At 41.2% G+C, this 25960-nt stretch overlaps 2 protein-coding genes across 16 annotated transcripts; one reads left to right on the plus strand and one right to left on the minus strand.

Annotated features, from left to right (window-relative positions):
* Window positions 1–1081: 1081 nt before the first annotated feature.
* On the minus strand, window positions 1082–10806 carry xiap (X-linked inhibitor of apoptosis). Of its 15 annotated transcripts, none has more exons than XR_016491772.1 (8): window positions 10621–10806; window positions 8410–8685; window positions 7753–8320; window positions 7296–7420; window positions 7131–7209; window positions 6975–7014; window positions 3930–4112; window positions 1082–2255 (listed from the first exon to the last, which is right to left on the minus strand). XR_016491772.1 is itself a non-coding variant. In XM_021583353.3 (8 exons), the coding sequence occupies exons 2-7, from the start codon at window positions 8647–8649 to the stop codon at window positions 3971–3973; spliced, it is 1149 nt and encodes a 382-aa protein (XP_021439028.1). In that variant the 5' UTR covers window positions 8650–8685; window positions 10621–10792; the 3' UTR covers window positions 1082–2255; window positions 3930–3970. The 15 variants fall into 15 exon arrangements, 2 of the variants coding, with proteins under 2 accessions (XP_021439028.1, XP_021439027.1); XR_016491773.1 differs by having other exon boundaries at window positions 3930–4646; XR_016491762.1 differs by having other exon boundaries at window positions 7131–7189; window positions 7296–7456; window positions 10621–10795.
* A 10112-nt stretch (window positions 10807–20918) lies between these two features.
* Window positions 20919–21677, plus strand: LOC110504589 (uncharacterized protein C21orf140-like). Its single transcript, XM_021583354.3, has one exon. The coding sequence runs from the start codon at window positions 20919–20921 to the stop codon at window positions 21675–21677; it is 759 nt and encodes a 252-aa protein (XP_021439029.1).
* The last annotated feature ends 4283 nt before the right edge of the window (window positions 21678–25960 follow it).

Below are 25960 nucleotides of genomic sequence, written 5' to 3' on the forward strand. Positions count from 1 at the left end.
CCATCCCAACCGTGAAGCACAGGGGTGGCAGCATCATGTTGTGGGGGTGCTTTACTGCAGGAGGGACTGGTGCACTTCACAAAATAGGTGTTATCATGAGGATGGAAAATTACGTGGATATATTGAAGCAACATCTCAAGACATCAGTCAGGAAGTTAAAGCTTGGTCGCAAATTAGTCTTCCAAATGGACAATGACCCCAAGCATACTTCCAAAGTTGTGGCAAAATGGCTTAAGGACAACAAAGTCAAGGCATTAGAGTGGCCATCACAAAGCCCTGACCTCAACCCTATAGAAAATTTGTCTGCAGAACGGAAAAAGCGTGTGCGAGCAAGGAGGCCTACAAACCTGACTCAGTTACACCAGCTCTGTCAGGAGGAATGGGGTAAAATTCACCCAATTTATTGTGGAAGGCTACTCAAAACGTTTGACCCAAGTTAAACAATTTAAAGGCAACGCTACCAAATACTAATTGAGTGTATGTAAACTTCTGACCCACTGGAAATGTGATGAAAGAAAAGCTGAAATAAATCATTCTCTCTACTATTATTTTGACATTTCACCTTCTTAAAATAAAGTGGTGATCCTAACTGGCCTAAAACAGGGAATGCTTACCAGGATTAAATGTCAGGAATTGTGAAAAACTGAGTTTAAATGTATTTGTTTAAGGTGTATGTAAACTTCCCACTTCAACTGTACCTGTTTTTCTTCTATTATAGAAGTGGGGATGAAGGAAAGCAGAAGGGGAGGAAGCTACTATCAACTCCTGAGATGTACCCAAAGATGGTCGTCACTAGTTTAAATACCAATATCCCTGCCTGGCCTTCAAGAAGATAACATTGCGATAACGAATAAAATAGTTAGTAGCATACATGAAAGTAAAAAGACAAGACACTTCAATTTTTTAAACATTTATTTTCCAGTCTTGGTCAAACGAGTTGCAATTGAAAAGATGAATTTCCAAACAACACAATTTTAAAAAGGGGGAATAATATTAGGATGTGATCTCTAGAAGTAAATCAAGTGATTAAGTGGCTGTCAGTTATGCCGTTATATATAAATAATGGAAATTGATCCAAGTCTACAATTCATCTATTTATTCACACAGAGCACACATAATGAATCATAAAAGAGTCCCACACTGAAAGCATACTAGTTGGCCCAAGGAACAGACAGTACGTTTGGGAACTCTCAGAACTTCTACTTCAAAAACATGTACTTTGCAAACTAACTAGAAACACATGAATTGCAAACCAATAACAAAAGCCCAGTCAACAACTTCATAATTTTAAGAGAAATATGAAGAAAACATGGAAATGTGATAGTCTGAATAAAGAAAACACAGAAGTAAATGAGATTGTTTGAAAAGGCACTGTTGATAGCTGCAATGGTAGATCATGGTGCTGCACAGCGGACCTATAAATTAAAATGTATGCACTCACTATTGTGGATAAGATCATCTGCTAAATTACTCAAATGTAAGTATCAGAACTGTGGGTAGATGGATACAGCCATGGACAAAAAGTTGCATGTTCAACTCACGTCAGGGACAACTGTAGCATTTTATCTAACCCTAACCTTCTCCTAACCTGCTGCGTAAAGTCATTTCTGTTCATAGCTGTACTCCATATAGTCTCAACCTTTGAATCTTCATACCAAGATGGGAAACTGAGGCCCATTGCCTCTTGGGTATTGTCGGGTGAACCTCAATGATACGTCACATATCAAGGAAGTGTCATCTATACAACAATCATTGAAAAATAAAATCCCCACACTTTCCATGATTCTCTTATTCATATTTACAGTGGTCCTCCTCAAATATAATATTTCTATATGTACATTCTGTAGTAGGAAAGCCTGTGTTTATAAAATCATTGAGGTGGTAAAGCAGCATTGCCATTTTAAAAGAGTTATCCTCCTGGGCCAGCATTCATTAAGCATCTCAGATTAAGACTGCTGATCTAGGCTCACTTTTGCCTTTTAAAACATAATGAGTAAGAGACCTGATCCTAGGTCAGCACTCCTACTCTGGAGATGACAATCCCTTACACCAGGTTGCATGTTAGGAGATGTATGTCTTGATCTTTTGTGTGATGGCTGCACAGCAGATGGGACACTTGTCGAGGGCCTCGGAACACTCCTTGCAGACGACCAGGTGCCCACAGGGGATGAAGACGATGCAGATGTCTCTGTCCATACACACTTTGCACTGTTTCTCCCTCTGCAGCTTCCGTAGCTTCTCAAAGGGATCCTCATCTGAAATAGGGGAGAAACATCAGTAGGTAACCAAGCACAATAAAGTAGGTAGAATACTGACCAACACAGTTTGATTGTTACTTCTATAGCCAAGCATCACGAAGGCCTACAGTGTGAATAGCATTGTGATGCATTGGAATATGCAGATGGGGAAACTAGATCAAATTGCAAAACCCTGTGGCTCTAATCAGGAATTTTTGACATATCCTGTAAACCTCATTACCAGTTTTGATAGTATCATTATATCAGGGCATTGTTCTAACAAGTAGACGTTAACCGATTATTTTTTTTCAAAAAATCGGACGATTTATTTATATATGTGTGTAATAATGACAATTACAACAATATTGAATGAACAATGAACACTTATTTTAACTTAATATAATACATTAATAAAAATCAATTTAGTCTCAAGTAAATAATGAAACATGTTCAATTTGGTTTAAATAATGCAAAAACAAAGTGTTGGAGAAGAAAGTAAAAGTGCAATATGTGCCATGTAAAAAAGCTAATGTTTAAATTCCTTGCTCAGAACATGAGAACATATGAAAGCTGGTGGTTCCTTTTAACATAAGTCTTCAATATTCCCAAGTAAGAAGTTTTAGGTTGTAGTTATAGGACTATTTCTCTCTACCATTTGTATTTCATATACCTTTGACTATTGGATGTTCTAATAGGTACTTTAGTATTGCCAGTTGATAGACTTGAAGTCATAAACAGCTCAATGCTTGAAGCATTGCGATGAGCTGCTGGCAAATGTAGGAAAGTGCTGTTTGGATGAATGCTTACAAGCCTGCTGCTGCCTCCCACCCCTCAGTCAGACTGCTCTGTCAAATCAGACTTAATTATAATATAATAACCCACAGAAATACGAGCCTTAGGTCATTAATATGGTCAAATCCGGAACTTATCATTTCAAAATAAAATGTTTCTTTCAGTGAAATACGGAAGGAACCGTTACGTATTTTGTCTAACGTGTAACATCCATAAGTCTAAATATTCCTGTTACATTGCACAACCTTCAATGTTATGTCATAATTATGTAAAATTCTGGCAAATTAGTTCGCAACGATCTAGGCGGCCCAAACTGTTGCATTTACCCTGACTGCGTGCAAGAGAAGAGAAGTGACACAATTTCCCTAGTTAAAAGAAATTCATGTTCGCAGGCAATATTAACTAAATATGCAGGTTTAAAAATATATACTTATGTATTGATTTTAAAGGCGTTGATGTTTATGGTTAGGTACACATTGGTGAAATGACAGTGCTTTTTTTTCACGAATGCGCTTGTTAAATCACCCGTTTGGCGAAGTAGGCTGTGATTCAATGATAAATTAACAGGCACCGCATCGATTATATGAAACGCAGGACAAGCTAGATAAACTAGTAATATCATCAACCATGTGTAGTTAACGAGTGATTATGTTAAGATGGATTGTTTTTATAAGATAAGTTTAATGCTAGCTAGCAATTTACCTTGGCTCCTTGCTGCACTCGCATAACAGGTAGTCAGCCTGCCACGCAGTCTCCTCGTGGAGTGCAATGTAATCGGCGTCCAAAATTGCCAATTACCGATTGTTATGAAGACTTGAAATCTGCCCTAATTAAAATCGGCCATTCCAGTTAAATCTGTCGACCTCCACTAACAAGCATTGCTAACTGTGAGACACATACCATGGTTCTCTGCGGTCTCTGCGTCGCTGTCAGGGCCTCTGTTAAAGCAGTCCTGCAGCAGAGTCTCCAGGGTGGAGTAGCCTGTCCCAGCTCTGCGTATCCTCTCCAGTATGGTCCTCTCTACCAGGGCAGGCTCCAGACCCATCTCTACCGCCCTCTGGGCCATGGCTGACCTCAGCACCTCTGCACAGAGAGAGCCTGTTCTAGTCTGTGTGGGAAATAGCACCCTACTACACGTAGAGGGCCTTCGGAAAGTATTCAGACTTTTGGTACATTAGGTTACAGCCTTATTCTAAAATGGATTCAATTGTCCCCTCCCTCCCTCAATCTACACACAAAACCACATAATGTCAAAGCAAAAAAGGTATTGTAGAATAATAGTGAAGACGTCAAAACTATGAAATAACACATGGAATTATGTAACCAAAAAGTGTTAAATCAAAATGTTATATTTGAGATTCTTCAAAATAGCCATCCTTTGCCTCGATGACAGCTTTGCACACTTTGCACTGGAATGCTTTTCCAACAGTCTTGACAGAGTTCCCACATATGCTGAGCACTTGTTGGCTGCTTTTCCTTGACTCTGCGGTCCAACTCATCCCAATTGGGTTGAGGTCGGGTTATTGTAGAGGCCAGGTTATCTTATGCAGCACTCCATTACACTCCTTCTTGGTCAGATAGCCCTTACACAGCCTGGAGGTGTTTTGGGTCATTGTCCTGTTGAAAAACAAATGATAGTGTAAATCAGATGGGATGGCGTATCGCTGCATTGCACCTACTCTGCGTCTTAAAGACATGGAAGTTGGAACCAAAAATCTCACATTTTCCACCGGTCTTATGTCCATTGCTCGTGTTTCTTGGCCCAAGCAAGTCTCTTCTTATTGGTGTCCTTTAGTAGTGGTTTCTTTGCAGCAATTTGACCATGAAGGCCTGATTCACGCAGTCTCTTCTGACCAGTTGATGTTGAGATGTGTCTGTTACTTGAACTCTGAAGCATTGCAAATATTTGCACTGCAATTTCTGAGGCTGGTAACTCTAATAACGTATCCTCTGGAGCAGAGGTAACTCTGGGTCTTCCACTCCTGTGGAGGTCCTCCTCAGAGACAGTTTCATCATAGGGCTTGATGGTTTTTGCGACTGCCTTGTCTGACCATGTCTTAAAGTATTCATGGCCTGTCGTGTCTTTGCTTATTTGAGCCGTTCTTGCCATAATATGGATTTGGTCTTTTACCAAATAGGGCTATCTTCTGTATACCACCCCTACATTGTCACAACACAAATGATTGGCTCAAACATATTAAGAAGGATAGAAATTATACAAATTAACAAGGCACACCTCTTAATTGAAATGCAGTCCAGGTGACTACCTCATGAAGCTGGTTGAGAGAATACCAAGAGTGTGCAAAGCTGTTAAGGCAAAGGGTGGCTACTTTGAAGAATATCAAATATATTTTGATTTGTTTAACACTTTTTTGGTTACTACATGAGTCCATGTGTTAGTTCATAGTTTAAGTATTCACTATTATTCTACAATGTAGAAGACAGTAAAAATAAAGAAACTCTGGTGTGTGCAAAATTGACTGGTACTGTAAATATTCAGACCATTTACTCAGTACTTTGTTGAAGCATCTTTGGCAATGATTACAGCCTTGAGTCTTTTTTGGTATGATGCTATATAAGCTTGGCACACCTTTTATTTTGGGAGATTATGCCATTATTCTCTGCAGATCCTCTCATGCTTTGTCAGGTTGGATGTGGAGCATTGCTGTACAGCTATTTCCAGGTCTCTCCAGAGATGTTCGATCAGGTTCAAGTCCAGGCTTTGGCTGGGCCACTCAAGGACATTCAGAGACTTGTCCCGAAGCCACTCACTCCTGCCTTGTCTTGGCTGTGTGCTTAGGGTTGTTGTTCTGTTTGAAGGTGAGCCATCGCCCCAGTCTGAGGTCCTGAGTGCTCTGGAGCAGGTTTTCATCAAGGATGTCTATGTATTTTTCTCCACTCATCTATGCCTCAATCCTGACTAGTCTTCCTGCCACTGAAAAACATCCCCACAGCAAGATGCTGCCACCACCATGCTTCACAATAGGGATGGTGCCAGGTTTCCTCCAGATGTGATGCTTGGCATTCAGGCCAAAGAGTTCAATTTTGGTTTCATCAGACCAGAGAACCTTGTTTCTCATGGATTATAGTCTTTAGGTGGCTTTTGGCAAACTCCAAGCGGGCTGTCATGTGCCTTTTACTGAGGAGTGGCTTCCGTCTGGTCACTAGCATAAAGGCCTGATTGGTGGAGTGCTGCAGAGATGGTTGTTCTTCTGGAAGGTTCTCCCATCTCCACAGAGAAACTCTAGAGCTCTGTCAGAGTGACCATCGGGTTCTTGGTCAGCCACCCTGACCAACCCCCCCCCCCAATCGCTCAGTTTGGCCAGCTGGCCAGCTCGAGGAAGAGTCTTGGTGGTTCCAAACTTCTTCCATTTAAGAATTATGTGTTCTAGGGGAATTTGGGGGGGGGGGGGGGACTCTTCCCCAGTTCTGTGCGTCAACACAATCCTGTCTCGGAGCTCTACGGACAATTCCTTCGACCGCATGGCTTGGTTTTTGCTCTGACATGCACTGTCAACTGTGGGACCTTATATAGACAAATCATGTCCAATCAATTGAATTTACCACAGGTGGACTCCAATCAAGGTTGTAGAAACATCTCAAGGATGATCAATGGTAACAGGATGCACCTGAGCTCAAATTCGAGTCTCAAAGCAAAGGGTCTGAATACTCATGTAAATTAGGTATGTTTATGTTTTAATACGTTTGCAAACATTTCTAAAACAGTTTTCGCTTTGTTATTATGGGGTAGTGTGCAGATTGCTGAGGATTTTTTTTTTTTAATTTAATCAATTTTTAAATAAGACTGTAATGTAACAAAATGTGGAAAAAGTCAAGGGGTCTGCATATTTTCCGAATGCACAGTATGTACACCACACCCCCCCTTTTTGTCTCGTTCCAAAACAAATAAATAAAAAGTGAACTTCATTAAAAAAAAATGTATACCTGTTCCGTGACTTGAACATCCATTCAGGTGACTTGAAGCCTGGAAAAATCATTAGAAAGAAGGAATTTGATAAGGATGGGTACAGTTTAATATGTTTGACCGCAGGTTTAGGGGTTAGAGGTCAGGGTTAGGAGGATGAAGTCTTTGAGACTTACGGCATTGTTCCTGCCAGGACCTTGTAACTGAACACTGCTGACGAACTCCTGTCCTTTCTCTGTCAGCAGAAAATTACACCTGGATTAAAACATGACACTCAATGTTAGTGACGTGCATATGGATGTTAACTTTAAACTGAGTGTGAGTGACATGTTTGTTTTTACCCCGGATAGTGTTTGGCGTGCTCCTCCCAGGGATTCTCGTCCGGCTGCCAGCCCTTCAGACCTCCACCACAGCAGAAACACACCACACGGTCTGGAGCTCCTGCACCCACACAGAAACACACACACTTGGGTTAAGATCAACCCAGACACACACACACACACTTGGGTTAAGATCAACCCAGACACACACACACACACACACACACACTGGTTAAGATCAACCCAGACACACACACACACACACACACTGGTTAAGATCAACCCAGACACACTTGGGTTAAGATCAACCCAGACACATACACACTGGTTAGGATATGTCCCTGGTCCCCTCTATGTCCCCTCCTCTCACCTTTTACCATTGAGTAGCAGGTAACTATAATAATACGTTTTGAATTGTATTTGTTAAGTTACTTTTCTCACGGCCAAATCTCTAGTCTACCCCACTCCCAGGTCTCACCTGTGTTGTAGAAGCCTGCTCTGGCCAGCCTCTCGTGGTCAATAGGGTGCTGGATTCCTGCAAAGCTGCCTAGCCTCTCCTCAAAGCTCTGCATGGGGACCCGAGGACCCGGGCGTGGCCTGGTCTCCCCTACCTCCTCCTCTCTCCCCACCTGAGAGGGGAGGTTCCCCACATCATGCCCCAGTATGAAGAAGCAGTAGGGGAAGTGTTTGGAGTGCTCCCCCCACGCCGTGTCCCCAGCCTCCCAGCCCCCCAGCATCCCTCCACAGCAGAAGCACTGCACCCGGTCACTCTCCCCCAGATAGAAGAGCCCTGCCTGGGCCAGCTCTCTAGGCCGGACCGGGGATGTGGAGGGCCACGGGCCTAAGGTGTTGAACCGGGAGTCTTCGCTGACCATGTGCGGGACCATGGGGTAGGTGGACTCATCCACCACCTCTCCCGTTCTCAGGCGGAACTCCATGTCCTCGGCGTCTTCGTTGTAGTGGGGTTCGTTGGTCAGCATGGCACCTTGAAGAGAGTTGACCCTGGAACGATGGGTGCAGCTCAGGAACTTACAGTTAGGGGAGACCTGAAACATTGCAACAATAGTATCATCATTTGTTAGAAACAGGAAATAAAATTGTTTTGCACATGTGTCATCACCCTTCTCATGCTCACCTCCGCGTGCCTCTCCGCGGGTGTGTCCCCTCCACACCAGTTCTCTACAGTTTTGTGGCAGCTGAAGCAGCGCACCTGGTCAGCCTGTCCTGTGAAGTAAAACCCAGCACGGGCCAGCCTTTCCGCTGACACCTGCTGGGCCAGGGGGGAACCCCGGAACGAGTCCAGCCGCATGTCCATCATGGACCAGTCTACTGCATGGTCCGACTCCAGATCACTGTCTCTCCCGGGGCCTGACATCACGACACAGGAACAGGGCTGCCTGAGATGGATGGGCTGGGGGGGAACAAACAACAAAGTCATTTCCACCATGACACCATGTAAATGCATAAGTTTGACAATAGAGAGCCTTGTATTTCCTAAAGAGGCACTAGATGGCAATATGCACATTGCTATGGATATTGGGATGCTGTGCCTTTAAGACAGGAAAGAGTATGTGGTCACATGGAGGTATTGGCTGTTACATGTGAGGGGTGGGGAGGCAGGAACAGGCTCTTTAAGATATGCTCTCACACTACCGGGCCGCCCTGCTAACCGCAGGAATACACAACGACCCACACAGCCGAATGTAATCAACACTTATTATCTTAAGTGAGCACTGGGCTCAGTTTTCCTTTCTTTCCTATTATCTGCTCTTTAAAACAAAGCTCAGCATTTTGTAGGAAAGGAGTTACGTAATGCCTACTTTGCGATGTGAATCAATCAGCCCTCTCCGAGTAGTGTGTTGCAACACGATCAGTACCCAGCCTTATCAATGTTACGGTACTAACACAGCACAAATCCCCAACAGGGAGGAGGAGGAACCGGTCAGTTAGAACAATCAGCTATTTCACCTCCGGCTGTATTCACCAATCAAATATTATCCAATCCCATCACTATTCCTTCCGTCAACATTAATGCAATCAATTACATGCAGTACCTCGTTGCCATGCCCTGTGTTAGGCTAGATAAATTGGCTATAGCAGCAACAGACAGGCACCCAGGCTACCAACCATAGAATTACCATTTATATGGAATATAATTACGCTACGGTCTATGCTAGCAAACAACCAACCAATATTGGTTGTGTTTGTTGTAATATTTTGTATACCTGCCATCCCCATTGCAGCAAGTGAGGCTTGCTTCAGAATGAAAAATGCACATAGACTGGAAGTTGTCATGGTTTCATAGGCAGCACTCTCACACTATAATGAAACTGTCCCTTGGCAGACTGCTGTGAAAAGAGACATGTAGATGACTAAATGGATGGGATGATGATGTCCAATGAAAGTTTGCTGTATCCACTCGTCCCCATGCTCTCTCTGACGGCTCCAAAAGGCATCATGTGGATGCCGTTATCAACAGGGCCCTGAGTAATGGATGCCGTCATCAACAGGGTCCTGAGTAATGAATGCCATCATCAACAGGGCCCTGAGTAATGAATGCCGTCATCAACAGGGCCCTGAGTAATGAATGCCGTCATCAACAGGGCCCTGAGTATAACATATTCTTGACTCTGAACTGGCTATGTGTCCATGATTGTATAACTCAGCCATGTTTTACACTGCAGCACTTGTCTTTGTGACCGAGGCCCATCTGTTACTGACCAGAGCTGGGCCTTAATCCAAATGCACAGAAAGGACATGTGGATGTATAGATTGCACCACTTGGTCGAATGACAGCAATAGGCTGATCATACATGTATGCAAAGTGTATGTCAAGGGTTCTGGGAGACCTTTTCGGCACAGTAGCGCCGTGTCCGCGGTTCAAACTCCACTCTGACTAAATGTTCCCACTCAATGCAACAGTCATACGGACACGTGGGGTGGGTGAGGTCTATTGGCCGGCCACGTACATTCTGGAAAGTTCACAAGCTCTTGTTTGTGTCTATAGCTAGACAAAAGTCCCAAACATAAACATGGGTTAACGTGAATCGCAATGTGCTGCCGATTGACCTGTTTGAGAGTTGGCACAGTTGAGTACTCTGCTGGGCATGGATACGCACTCTCGGGGATTACATTCTTCCAATGTTAAGTATGACATAGTTAAATAAAAAAAACAAGCAACGTTTCGTGTAATAACGAAAACTAACAAAGTAAACATTATTTGTCTATAGTGCACTGATCAGTCGACATTGAGCTGGTTCGCCATAGACAGTAACGTAGTACAACAATCGAGCCGTCAACCATAACAGTTGAAAATACATCGCAAAAACATAACCTATACGCATACCTTGGAAAACCTTGGATGTCAACTTGTGTCTGTGAGGTCTTGGATGATGCCTGTCTCCTTTCCAAATAAGACAGATCACCAGTATTTTTGCCCAGACTATTTGACCCTGGTTTCGGGAAGTAAGTTCAGCGTTGGTGTTGTTCTGCGCACCACTACAGGCGCAGCCCACCTGACCACCATAGCGGAAATGTAAAGTTTATGACGTAGAAAAAAAGGGAGGTATAGTATGTGTGTGGCAAGTACCCTACAAAAATAAATTGAACTGTATTTTAAGACAGTTAAATGCTCTACTAACAAAAAAGCTGTTAGAATTGTAAGTATATGCATGTCCCTTAAGGTCCTTGTGTAATTGTAATGTGATATTGTACCCCCTAGCTCAATTGTCTAATGTTTGTAATCTATGTATGCTTGTGTTCCCTCATGTGCTTTATGTATTGATTTGAAATTAATGAAAAAAAAAAAAAAAGTCTCTATGTATTCCATAGAGGCTTCCTGTTTATATTAGTTGTTATGTTTGGTGTATGGCATTAATAAGAACGGAATACTTAGTGCTTAACACTGCTCTGTGTTGGGGGAAATTAATGAATATTCATCGGGCTTGGACGATATATCTTTATTTTGATATCATTTTGATACCTTCAAGGCTAGGGTATAGTCCACTTTAAGTGCCTTCTTTCTCAGGTTTATATAGAGAAAGTGGCATGTTGGATTGTTAATTAGGCTGCTTGCTGGTTGATGTCAGACGGCTAATAACAAGTTAGTTGCATGCTGAACCAAAGTTGAAGGATCAAATGAAATGAGACGTTTGAATACACTCCAATACAAATTACACTCTAGTGTGTACCACTAAAACGTGATGGCGCCAATAGGGTTTTAGCATTCATACTCTTTTCCATTCCTATATCGTTCAGTAATGTATCCTTTTTCACTGGCTCAGCCATGTTTTACACAGCGATGCCTCACTTTTTTTCAATCCAATCTTATCAATTCCTATTCAAATTAATCAAAGGTAAAGTAATATTGTAATGTGGATTAATATAATATACATACACGTCCTAATATTTTCTAGTAATTCAATATTTTATATGGCTTTGTTTTTGCTAGAATTATTTGAATTGGGAGATTATCATTATACTGTATATCGTTGGCAGAGTGATATAACTAAGTCTATACACAACTTTGTAAAGAATTAACACTTCAAAAGACTGCCGAACCTTTTGATGTAGCCTTGCATGAACATTTTCTATAAAGTTGATTTCTATCAATATGTCGTTTGTGTTAAAATACTCCCAAGTATATGAGGAAAACCTTTGAATTACCACGGTGGCATATGATTGTATACTGGACACTTTCCGAATGTTCTTTAACATAAATAAAACATGAACTGAAAAATAATATAAAAGTATGTGTGACAAGGCCAAGATGGCGGCTTGACCTTATGCTTTTTATTTATTTTTACCGAGTTCCGCACCAAACTTCAGAAAGATTGTGGAAACAAAACTGGTTTACAGTCATTACTATTTTTATTTGTTCAATATATAAAAAATGTTCCTGTGACTGGAATAATAATTAGATAATTTATTTCGGCATGTTCATGCGAAGTCGTGACAAAAAAAAGAAATGGAAGAAGCTATCAGTTCTATTGCTAATCAACAAGAGAGGAACGTGCTTATATACTCCCTGCCATAACTACGCTTTCCCTATGGATAATATCATGCTGTTGAAGGTGACGAGTTCCCCTCTTTACCGGTTACTCCGTGCAAACCTCCACCCTGCAAAAAAAAACCATGGACTCTGAGATCGTGGCCACCTCTCCTTACTCATCAACTCCAGGTCTTACGCAATTGAAGGAAATAGTAGGTGCGAACACCATGGTAATCGAAGGCTTGAAACAGACTGAGTTGAAAAAAGTGTTGAAAAGGTGGAACAGAATTCAATGTATACCACAGACGTCTCACTGATCTGGAGCAATACACAACCAGATGGAACCTGAGACTACGGCGTGCCAGAGGTGGAGAATGAAGGTGTGCGACGAGAGGCTATCCGCATCTGCCAAGAAGTTATGTCTGCATAGAATAACAAACGTTTGTGATACTATCGACGTTGTGCATCGCCTCGGCAAGAAGCAACAGCAAAACGATTCAAGACCAAGGGGTATCATCATCCTCTTCACTGCCAGATTCTACAGTGATGCTGTCTGGAAAGCTGCTAGGAAGAACGCCTTCCTTCAGAGCCATGGTCTGCGTTTCGCCGAGCATCTCAGCCCGGAGGACATAGAAAGAAAGAAAGAAAGAAGGAACAAGTTGTGGCCAACGATCAAGAAAGGGTGAAGGGTAAGGTGAAGGCTTCGTCGGAGGACGAGGCTTCATCAACGGTTCGGAAATCAATATTCCTCCCTAGAATCTCACCAGAAGGAACTCACCAGAGGTATTCTAATTTTCCTTGTACTGATTTAACGTTACCAAACAAGCCCCAGGTGACATTTTTTCTGAATACTCAGGTACCTCAATAATTTATTAGCTTGTTATTTTGTATGACCAGACCAGAAGAAGGCCTATTTTTTTATTTACAAACTCACGAAGATGACGGAACGTTTTTTTATGCATACCGTAAGGGGCATACAGGTCTGCTCTGACTTCACACGGTTCTTGTTCTATTTAGTTATTAATACTTATTTCCAAGTGAAAAAGGTCCTAGGAATGTGTATATGTAAAACATGTTTTATTCTTTGTTGTTTAATGATCCGTTTTCATATGCACTTAAAATAGTAGGTATCATTTTATTTTTTTAATTATTGTTTTGAATTTCTCAGAATAGTTCCTGATTACACTAAAGAGGGTTTTTAGTCTCTTACTACAGAGAACCCTTGGTTTGGTCTTGAACATAATTTTCAGTTGAATTCAATTTCAAAAGTCGAATAACAACTAGCTCAGAGTTTATGGTTTAAGCTATTTTCACTTTAAGTTGACTTAAATGGTGCAGATCTCGGTTCCTTATCGCTTACATTCACTGCTTCCACGTTGTTGACTCATCCTACAGTTTTATACTTTTATATTATATTTGTTGTTTTGTCTTTGTCTATAGTTTCCCTTAGTGCTAGGGGGTTACGAAACAATGTGAAGCGCAAGGCCGTCATTTTTATTTGCTAAACAATTTAGAACAGATCTTTGTTCTCACTCAATTTCCCGCTGACGTCAACTTCTGGAGGTCACAGTGGGGCAAAGATATTTGGCTCTCCGATGGATCTGAACGCTCCGCTGGTGTCACCACAATGAAAAATACCTTTGGTGGTAATGTTCTACACTCGGACTGTGACCCCTTTGGTGGTAATATTCTACACTCGGACTCTGACCCCTTTGGTGGTAATATTCGACACTCGGACTGTGACCCCTTTGGTGGTAATATTCTACACTCGGACTGTGACCCTTTTGGTGGTAATATTCTACACTCGGACTGTGACCCCTTTGGTGGTAATATTCTACACTCTGACTGTGACCCCTTTGGTGGTAATATTCTACACTCGGACTGTGACCCCTTTGGTGGTAATATTCTACACTCGGACTGTGACCCCTTTGGTGGTAATATTCTACACTCGGACTGTGACCCCTTTGGTGGTAATATTCTACACTCGGACTGTGACCCCTTTGGTGGTAATATTCTACACTCGGACTGTGACCCCTTTGGTGGTAATATTCTACACTCGGACTGTGACCCCTTTGGTGGTAATATTCTACACTCGGACTGTGACCCCTTTGGTAGTAATATTCTACACTCGGACTGTGACCCCTTTGGTGGTAATATTCTACACTCTGACTGTGACCCCTTTGGTGGTAATATTCTACACTCTGACTGTGACCCCTTTGGTGGTAATATTCTACACTCTGACTGTGACCCCTTTGGTGGTAATATTCTACACTCGGACTGTGACCCCTTTGGTGGTAATATTCTACACTCTGACTGTGACCCCTTTGGTGGTAATATTCTACACTCGGACTGTGACCCCTTTGGTCACTTTATTTGTCTTGTGATCAGTTACAATGACATTACACTCATTACTGTAAACTTCTACGGGTACAACACCAAACATGAGAATGATGAGTTACAATGACATTACACTCATTACTGTAAACTTCTACGGGTACAACACCAAACATGAGAATGATGAGTTACAATGACATTACACTCATTGCTGTAAACTTCTATGGGTTCAACACCAAACATGAGAATGATGAGTTACAATGACATTACACTCATTACTGTAAACTTCTATGGGTTCAACACCAAACATGAGAATGATGAGTTACAATGACATTACACTCATTACTGTAAACTTCTACGGGTACAACACCAAACATGAGAATGATGAGTTGCTTGAATCTACAGAGAAACATATACTTCATTGGTTATCTAAATTTCCCAATTCGTTATTATTGATAGGAAGGGACTTTAACATGACTATAGATAATTGAACTGATAGATGGCCCCCAGGTTGTCCAACCAGTCAGAATTAGTCATCAAAAAGAAAGGAGGACCACTCTTCATATAATTGATTAAAATGCCTTTATTAGTATGGCATGTTCAATAGAAACAAAGTTTTTAAAAACAGACGCGTTTCGGCTGCTTGGCCTTCGTCAGGGAGTACAAAAAAAAGGAATACAATGTCCTCTTTTGAACAGCTTTTCCAATTAGCCCTAATTGGAAGAGGGAAATTGATTGGACCTTTGTGCACCTTAGTAGCGCTTCCCTTCTTCCTCTTTCTACCAGTCAGAATTTGGGTTTAATACTTTTTATGGAAAAGTTTGATCTTATATATATGGAGAGAGAGGTTTCCGGCCGACAGATCATTCACTTGGAGTAACAAAACAGGTTCCAGACAGTCCAGAATAGATTTTTACAAATAGTTTTACTACTCCCCTCACAGACAATAGGGCCATTTACATTGATATCAAAATATTTACCCCTGATACTAACCTTGGTAGCGCATCCTACTTAAATAGCTCATTATTAAATAATGATATAGTTAAGTTTGAGGTTAAAGATCTGCTTGCACACTTTTGGGAAAGGGCTTGTGAAGAAAAATCTTATTGCAAGAACGGGGAGCTCTTTAAATTTGAGGTGTCCAAATACCTTAGAAAATATGGTAGTAATCTTGCTAAGACTAGAAGAGCTGAGGAGGAAAAGGTGATCATTAAGATAACTTCCCTTTCTCAGAGGTCCCCAGCCGGCCTCTCAGATCATTAAGATAACTTCCCTTTTTTAGAGGTCCCCAGCCGGCCTCTCGGGGAAGGAGAAAATGGAACTGATTGAGTTACAAAATAGACTGGATAATACATGTAGATTAAATAAACTGGATAATAAATATATATATACAGTGCCTTGCGAAAGTATTCGGCCCCCTTGAACTTTGCGACCTTTTGCCACATTTCAGGCTTCAAACATAAAGATATAAAACTGTATTTTTTGTGAAGAATCAACAACAAGTGGGACACAATCATGAAGTGGAACGACATTTATTGGATATTTCAAAGTTTTTTAACAAATCAAAAACTGAAAAATTGGGCGTGCAAAATTATTCAGCCCCTTTACTTTCAGTGCAGCAAACTCTCTCCAGAAGTTCAGTGAGGATCTCTGAATGATCCAATGTTGACCTAAATGACTAATGATGATAAATACAATCCACCTGTGTGTAATCAAGTCTCCGTATAAATGCACCTGCACTGTGATAGTCTCAGAGGTCCGTTAAAAGCACAGAGAGCATCATGAAGAACAAGGAACACACCAGGCAGGTCCGAGATACTGTTGTGAAGAAGTGTAAAGCCGGATTTGGATACAAAAAGATTTCCCAAGCTTTAAACATCCCAAGGAGCACTGTGCAAGCGATAATATTGAAATGGAAGGAGTATCAGACCACTGCAAATCTACCAAGACCTGGCCGTCCCTCTAAACTTTCAGCTCAAACAAGGAGAAGACTTATCAGAGATGTAGCCAAGAGGCCCATGATCACTCTGGATGAACTGCAGAGATCTACAGCTGAGGTGGGAGACTCTGTCCATAGGACAACAATCAGTCGTATATTGCACAAATCTGGCCTTTATGAAGAGTGGCAAGAAGAAAGCCATTTCTTAAAGATATCCATAAAAAGTGTTATTTAAAGTTTGCCACAAGCCACCTGGGAGACACACCAAACATGTGGAAGAAGGTGCTCTGGTCAGATGAAACCAAAATTGAACTTTTTGGCAACAATGCAAAACGTTATGTTTGGCGTAAAAGCAACACAGCTGAACACACCATCCCCACTGTCAAACATGGTGGTGGCAGCATCATGGTTTGGGCCTGCTTTTCTTCAGCAGGGACAGGGAAGATGGTTAAAATTGATGGGAAGATGGATGGAGCCAAATACAGGACCATTCTGGAAGAAACCCTGATGGAGTCTGCAAAAGACCTGAGACTGGGACGGAGATTGGTCTTCCAACAAGACAATGATCCAAAACATAAAGCAAAATCTACAATGGAATGGTTCAACAATAAACATATCCAGGTGTTAGAATGGTCAAGTCAAAGTCCAGACCTGAATCCAATCGAGAATCTGTGGAAAGAACTGAAAACTGCTGTTCACAAATGCTCTCCATCCAACCTCACTGAGCTCGAGCTGTTTTGCAAGGAGGAATGGGAAAAAAATTCAGTCTCTCGATGTGCAAAACTGATAGAGACATACCCCAAGCGACTTACAGCTGTAATCGCAGCAAAAGGTGGCGCTACAAAGTATTAACTTAAAGGGGCTGAATAATTTGGCACGCCCAATTTTTCAGTTTTTGATTTGTTAAAAAAGTTTGAAATATCCAATAAATGTCGTTCCACTTCATGATTGTGTCCCACTTGTTGTTGATTCTTCACAAAAAAATACAGTTTTATATCTATGTTTGAAGCCTGAAATGTGGCAAAAGGTCGCAAAGTTCAAGGGGGCCGAATACTTTCGCAAGGCACTGTATATATATATATATATAGAGAGAGATAGATTAAATAAACTGGATAATATATTAATTAAAGTTCAAACCCCCGAGCTGACAAGGTACAAATCTGTCGTTCTGCCCCTGAACAGGCAGTTAACCCACTCTTCCTAGGCCGTCATTGAAAATAAGAATTTGTTCTTAACTGACTTGCCTAGTTAAATAAAGGTAAAGTAAAATAAAAAAAATGACTTATGTTTGGAAGAAAAAGGGGGAGGCTTGCAAGCCGAAGAACAACTGTGAAGTACGGGGCTGGCAGCATCATGGGGCTGCTTTACTGCAGGAGAGACTGGTGCACTTCACAAAATAGATGGCTTCATGAGGATGGAAAATGATGTTGCTTCAATATATCCAATATATCCACATCTCAAGACATCAGTTAAAGCTTGGTCGCAAATGGGTCTTCCCAAGCATACTTCCAAAATTGTGGCAAAATGGCTTAAGGACAACAAAGTCAAGGTATTGGAGTGACCATCACAAAGCCCTGACCTCAATCCTATAGAACATTTGTGGGCAGAACTGAAAAAGCATGTGCGAGCAATGAGGCCTACAAACCTGACTCAGTTACACCAGCTCTGTCAGGAGGAATGGGCCAAAATTCACCCAACGTATTGTGGGAAGCTTGTGGAAGGCTACCCAAAAGTTTTGACCCAAGTTAAACAATTTAAAGGCACTGCTACAAAAAACGAATTGCGTGTATGTGAAATTCTGACCCACTGGGACTGTAATTGGTCCATTGAACAACAGAGCGATACAAACCTTGTATTCATGTAAGGGATCTGTGGCAAGACATCAGTAGATTTATATTTGTACACATTTATGAAGATTTTACACTATTATGTTGAGCTGCATGGCTTGGATTCTTTACCTACGATAGAAATAAGTTGAAACAATTTTATTTCATTTCATTCTTTTGGCCAAATTTCATATTCACAAAAGTAAATTTAAAAAAGAAAACACATTTTCTTACCCTACAAAAAGAAATGGAACTATATTTTTAAGACAAATACTCTACTAACAAAAAATCTGTTACACTTATAATTTTATGTTTGTCCCTTATGGTCCATGTGTAATGTGATATTGTACCCCCTAGCCCAATTGTCCTTTGTATATTAATTATATATACTTGTGTTCCTCATGTACTTTTTGTATTGATTTGTTATTAATAATACAAAATAAAAAAAATAGGTATGTGTGTGTGTGTGGGGGGGGGGGGGTTTATGTTGGGAGTATTTGCCCTGTCATTGGCTAGAATAGTCCCACCTGATCTCGCCTCACTTCCTTCTTTGAGGACATGTATTTCCATTGTTAAAGCGGTCACTCAACCATTTTGTCAATCTAATAAATCATCTTTGGCCATACATTAACTTTTAACCGGTCGCGGCTGCTTTATCTTTTTCTTCATCCTATCAAAAATAGTTTTTTCTATGCTCAAACCAGTTATCCATATTTTATGTCTCCCAAGGCTACACACACAGAACCAAGAGAGAGATTTTATCAACCCTGACCAAAACAGAAGTAATGTGGGAAGGATATGGACATTTCTGTGGTTTTAAAGGGGAAATGGCACAGATCCTTCTTTCCAAAACCACCCCGGACTTTCTGTGACATTCACATGTTAGGCCTATGTGACATCCGAAATGTGATATTGTCATTTAATTCCATATTTGGAGTTGTTCATTAATCTAAACATCGTCTTAACTCTAAATGTATTTCTATGACCGATTCATTGAACTCAAATAGCCTATAATAATATATTACATTTTTATAGTGCTTTTCATAGACTAAAAGCATTTCAAGAGCAAAAAACAAACAAGCAGTATACTGTATCAGGTCAACCAATAGAGGCCAAGTCTTTGAATGCTGCATCCTCTGCAGATGGAGAGGGTCAGTTCAGGGCTTGAGCGGAGAGAGCTGGTCAGAGGATGGTAGATGATATTGATGGAGTCTTCCGATGATCTTGTAGAGGGCAAGTCTGGGAACCAGCCTGACTCTTACAGCCACCCTCTTCCACTCTGTGTAACACCACTTGGGTGATGTGTCAGCAGCTCTGGGTGCCAGAGAGCTCACCACACAAGGATCAGAATAGTAGCCAGTCGTCCTCACTATGAGCCCTCTGTCTAAGCTCTGTCTCCCAGTCTCCTCACTCTTTAGGCAATTTCTCAAATGATGTTAGCAGAAGATCAGAAATTGGCAGCTAGGTGAAACAAAAAAAGATGGTACTCTGTCCAGATGCATTTTTTCAAAAAGAGACATTAGCCAAAGAGTGTTAACCTATCAGTCAATCTGCAAATACTTGTCTCAAAAATACCAGATATAAAACTCAAATGTTATCTAAAAACTAAAGCGCTGATTATAAATCAACAATTAAAATCACCTCAAAATAATTAATTATGTACACATTTACAGCTCTGTGCTCAGGCTGCAACCTGGTCTCAGAGCATTTGATATCATCCTGTACGTAAATCTGCAATACTCAATTTAATATGACACTGTATGTTACGTTTAATATGGTATATATTCATTTTGTAATATCCATCACTCATTTCATATGATATGTTACAAATTACAATTGCTATTATATGTTATGAATTTGCTAAATACACAATATGTTATGAATTTTCAAAACGTTTGATATGTTATGAATTCTAGCTAGGCTAGAGGTTAGTGTTAAGTTTAGGAGTTATGATAAAGGGTTAAGGTTAAGGTCATGGGAAGGGTTAGCTAAAAGGGTTAAGGTTAGGGGAAGGGTTAGCTAACATGTAAGTAGTTGCAAAGTAGCAAAAAAGTAGTATGTTTTTAATGAGCTAAAACGCTGAAATTGTCCATGATGACATTCAAACTCACAAACTTTGAGTTGCTAGACGTTACCATTACGCCCACCATTACGCCTTAAGAAACAATCTGTCTAATGCAACCATACCAAACATAACATATGATAATACTTTTAGTGTCCCGGATTTACGTATACTATGTTGCATCTCGTCTATGAGACCAGGCTGAGGCTGTTACTAGGGTGCCATGACAACTATAGAACTCATATGATTTTACATAGGCCTGAACTATGGAAATACATGGAACCTTGAATCATGATTATTTAATCTTCTGATTTAATCAAGCCTATTGTTTTCCTGTTCTATTTTGGAAAGAAGTTTAGGTGACAAGCTGATGGGACTATGGGCTATAGGTAACAAGCTCTGCTCGATGACGGCTATATTATGACGCACCTTAGAACTTGTAAATGTGCGCCAGAAGTGTACTCTGTCCTAGACCTATCCAAAAGGCCCGAGGATGCGCCTCAAGCTGCGGAACCTTCTACAGTTCATGTGGAACAGGAGGTCCAACAGCGGGCCCCAATGTGTGCCATACATCCGCGACATCAGACAGCTGCAGAGCGAGGGGTTCTACCGAGTTTATCTCGGTGAAACCGAGTTTCCAGAGGGTCTGATCACTGGTGACATCTCCGCGGCAACGGACGCCACTAGCAGCAGACACAGCTGGAGCGTCATCCACGCGGGAGGTCAGAGAGGATGGGTTCCATGGAATTACAAACTACTGTTCCACTGTAACGGTGTCTCCTCACTGCAGCCTTCATGGGAAATATTTGAAGAGTTGTGTGGCAGTTTAAGGGAGAACTACGGGAAATGTGCAATAGTGGTGAACAATCATAGCTGGAGGTCACCAAGGAAAGTTGACGATTGTAACTTCGCGGGGTACGTTCATCACCTGCCCGAGGCCCCGGTGGATCTCATACCTATGAGCTGCTGCCCGACGTTGGCGCGCGCGTACGGACACGAGCTTATTCAAATCCCGTTCCAGTGCGCGCACCTGTGCCCGCTGAACAGCGCTTGGTCCACGGTGAAGTGGTTTGCGACCAACCACCATGGGAAGTATTCGGAGGCCATTTACGACCGTGACACTCTACATAAATACGTCTATTGGAATGAGCTGATGGAGGGAGCTCTGAAGAAGATGACCAAGAGGAAATGGGAGGATGCATTGTCTCGAGTGAGGAAGAATGAGAATCATTACATAAATGACAAGCAGTGACAACGGGTTCATTCAGACTATATAAAAGAGATGCACATGACATTGGCTAATGGACTTATTTTTGTTTGTTGGTAAAATTATAGTTTCCATGTATTGTGAGGTTAGTGCTGTGGTCTCTGCCAAAAGGTCTGAACCTTTATGGCACAGGATAATGTGCTCACCCCATACTGCAATGTTATTGATTCAAGCAAGGTTCCTGCTCCTTCTCAATCACAACTGTACATTATAAAATGCTATGAATCATTAAGATTCACAAGCAAAATAGAATTAAATAAAACTTGTTACAGATTATCAATGTATTTAGAATCAAAGGAATGCAATGAATTTACAACCAAATCACATGTTCAGACAGTAAAACATGTTTTAAATAGGCCTGGATATTAACATACACTACTGGTTACATTTTTACAACACCTACTCATTCAAGGGTTTTCTTTAAAAAAAAACGATTTTATACATTGTAGAATAATAGTGAAGACATCAAAACTATGAAATAACACATATGTTATCACCCTTTACCTTGATGACAGCTTTGCACACTCTAGGCATTCTCTCAGCCAGCTTCATGAGGTAGTCACCTGGAATGCATTTCAATTAACAGGTGTACCTTGCTGAAAGTTAATTTGTGGAATTTCTTTCCTTAATGCATTTGAGCCAATCAGTTGTGTTGTGACAAGGTAGTGGGGTATACAGTAGATAGCCCTATTTGGTAAAAGACCAAGTCCATATTATGGCAAGAACAGCTCAAATAAGCAAGAGGAACAACAGTCCATCATTACTTTAAGACATGAAGGTCAGTCAATACGGAACATATCAAGAACTTTGAAAGTTTCTTCAAATGCAGTAGCAAAAACCATCAAGTGCTATGATGAAACTGTCTCTCATGAGGACCGCCACAGGAATGGAAGACCCAGAGTTACCTCTGCTGCAGAGGATACGTTCATTAGTTACCAGCCTCAGAAATGGCAGCCCAAATAAATGCTTCACAGAGTTCAAGTAACAGACATCTCAACATCAACTGTTCAGAGGAGACTGTGAATCAGGCCTTCATGGTCGAATTGCTGCAAAGAAACCACTACTAACTACCAATAAGAAGAGACTTGCTTGGACCAAGAAACACGAGTAATGGACATTAGACCGGTGGAAATGTGTCCTTTGGTCTGGAGTCCAAATTAGGTATTTTTGGTTCCAACTGCCGTGTCTTTATGAGACGCGGTGTTGGTGAAAGGATGATCTCAGCATGTATATTTCCCACCGTAAAGCATAGAGATTGTGGTGTTATGGTATGGGGGTGCTTTGCTGGTGACACTGTCTGTGATTTAGAATTCAAGGCGCACTTAACCAGCATGGCTACCACAACATTCTGCAGCGATACACCATGCAATCTGGTTTTGGCTTAGTGGGACTATCATTTGAACACTTGTTTTGGTTACTACATGAGTCCATATGTTATTTCATCATTGATGTCTTCACTATTATTCTATAATGAAGAAAATAGTAAAAATAAATAAAAACCCTTGAATGAGTAGGTGTTCTAAAACTTTTGACCGGTAGTGTATGTAGACGAGGTGATTCATTTAATCAAGTTTTTTTTAAGACACCAACTTATTACATCTTTAAAAAATAATGTTTAAGCTGCATTTCTAGAACAGTTTCAAATGTCATACAACATAGGTTGCTCTGGTAAGTAGCTGTAGGACATTATCATGGTCAGTCAAATACCTCCAGTCCAGTCAGAATTGCTCTTTCCTCCAACAAAAATGCTGCCATACAGTGTATCTCAATAATCCACAGTACCCTCATCCCCACAGTACCCTCATCCCCTCACATCCACAGTACCCTCATCCCCTCACATCCAAACTATCTTCATCTACACTGATCTGTAACTGGACTGGTTGAAAATCAACACCCCCCAGACTGGAATAGAGGATTGGTCAAAGCAACATGGCAAAGTTTATCCTGTTTTCTCAAATCAGTGCAGATGGAAAGGATGGAGAGATGAGAGGAAGCCCATTTAGACCACTGTCGACTGGATCTCTTTGCTGCTTCAGTGTGTGGTCAGGTGGATCAGACGTTTCCTCCTACGATCCTCCTCAGCAGTGTGGCCACACCTCCTTTAGAGATCTGTAATGGCGTCTTCTCCTCCTTGTTCTCTATGTACAGTGGGGCAAAATAGTATTTAGTCAGCCACCAATTGTAAAAGTTCTCCCACTTAAAAAGATGAGAGAGGCCTGTAATTTTCATCATAGGTACACTTCAACTATGACAGACAAAATGAAAAAAAAACATTTTTTTAATGAATTTCTTTGCAAATTCTGGTGGAAAATCCCACCTTTGGGATGCATTGAACGCTCCTAGACGTTTCCACTTCACAATAACAGCACTTTCAGTTGACGGGAGCAGCTCTAGCAGGGCAGACATTTGACAAACTGACTTGTGGGAAAGGTGGCATCCTATGAAGGTGTCACGTTGAAAGTCACTGAGCTCTTCAGTTAGGCAATTAACGTTATATTTCCAATTTTTGTCTTTGGAGATCGCATGATAGTGTGCTCGATTTTATACACCTGTCAGCAACAGGTGAGGCTTAAATAGCCATATCCACTCATTTGAAGGCGTGTCCACATACGTTTGTATACAGTGCCTTGCGAAAGTATTCGGCCCCCTTGAACTTTGCGACCTTTTGCCACATTTCAGGCTTCAAACATAAAGATATAAAACTGTATTTTTTTGTGAAGAATCAACAACAAGTGGGACACAATCATGAAGTGGAACGACATTTTATTGGATATTTCAAACTTTTTTAACAAATCAAAAACTGAACAATTGGGCGTGCAAAATTATTCAGCCCCTTTACTTTCAGTGCAGCAAACTCTCCAGAAGTTCAGTGAGGATCTCTGAATGATCCAATGTTGACCTAAATGACTAATGATGATAAATACAATCCACCCGTGTGTAATCAAGTCTCCGTATAAATGCACCTGCACTGTGATAGTCTCAGAGGTCCGTTAAAAGCGCAGAGAGCATCATGAAGAACAAGGAACACACCAGGCAGGTCCGAGATACTGTTGTGAAGAAGTTTAAAGCCGGATTTGGATACAAAAAGATTTCCCAAGCTTTAAACATCCCAAGGAGCACTGTGCAAGCGATAATATTGAAATGGAAGGAGAATCAGACCACTGCAAATATACCAAGACCTGGCCGTCCCTCTAAACTTTCAGCTCATACAAGGAGAAGACTGATCAGAGATGCAGCCAAGAGGCCCATGATCACTCTGGATGAACTGCAGAGATCTACAGCTGAGGTGGGAGACTCTGTCCATAGGACAACAATCAGTCGTATATTGCACAAATCTGGCCTTTATGGAAGAGTGGCAAGAAGAAAGCCATTTCTTAAAGATATCCATAAAAAGTGTCGTTTAAAGTTTGCCACAAGCCACCTGGGAGACACACCAAACATGTGGAAGAAGGTGCTCTGGTCAGATGAAACCAAAATTGAACTTTTTGGCAACAATGCAAAACGTTATGTTTGGCGTAAAAGCAACACAGCTGAACACACCATCCCCACTGTCAAACATGGTGGTGGCAGCATCATGGTTTGGGCCTGCTTTTCTTCAGCAGGGACAGGGAAGATGGTTAAAATTGATGGGAAGATGGATGGAGCCAAATACAGGACCATTCTGGAAGAAAACCTGATGGAGTCTGCAAAAGACCTGAGACTGGGACGGAGATTTGTCTTCCAACAAGACAATGATCCAAAACATAAAATCTACAATGGAATGGTTCAAAAATAAACATATCCAGGTGTTAGAATGGCCAAGTCAAAGTCCAGACCTGAATCCAATCGAGAATCTGTGGAAAGAACTGAAAACTGCTGTTCACAAATGCTCTCCATCCAACCTCACTGAGCTCGAGCTGTTTTGCAAGGAGGAATGGGAAAAAATGTCAGTCTCTCGATGTGCAAAACTGAAAGAGACATACCCCAAGCGACTTACAGCTGTAATCGCAGCAAAAGGTGGCGCTACAAAGTATTAACTTAAGGGGGCTGAATAATTTTGCACGCCCAATTTTTCAGTTTTTGATTTTTTAAAACAGTTTGAAATATCCAATAAATGTCGTTCCACTTCATGATTGTGTCCCACTTGTTGTTGATTCTTCACAAAAAAATACAGTTTTATATCTTTATGTTTGAAGCCTGAAATGTGGCAAAAGGTTGCAAAGTTCAAGGGGGCCGAATACTTTCGCAAGGCACTGTACATTGTGTTGTTTAAGTGTTCCCTTTATTTT

This window comes from Oncorhynchus mykiss, chromosome 25 (assembly GCF_057628025.1).
Source record: "Oncorhynchus mykiss isolate SJ-2025 chromosome 25, ASM5762802v1, whole genome shotgun sequence".
NCBI lineage: Eukaryota > Metazoa > Chordata > Actinopteri > Salmoniformes > Salmonidae > Oncorhynchus > Oncorhynchus mykiss.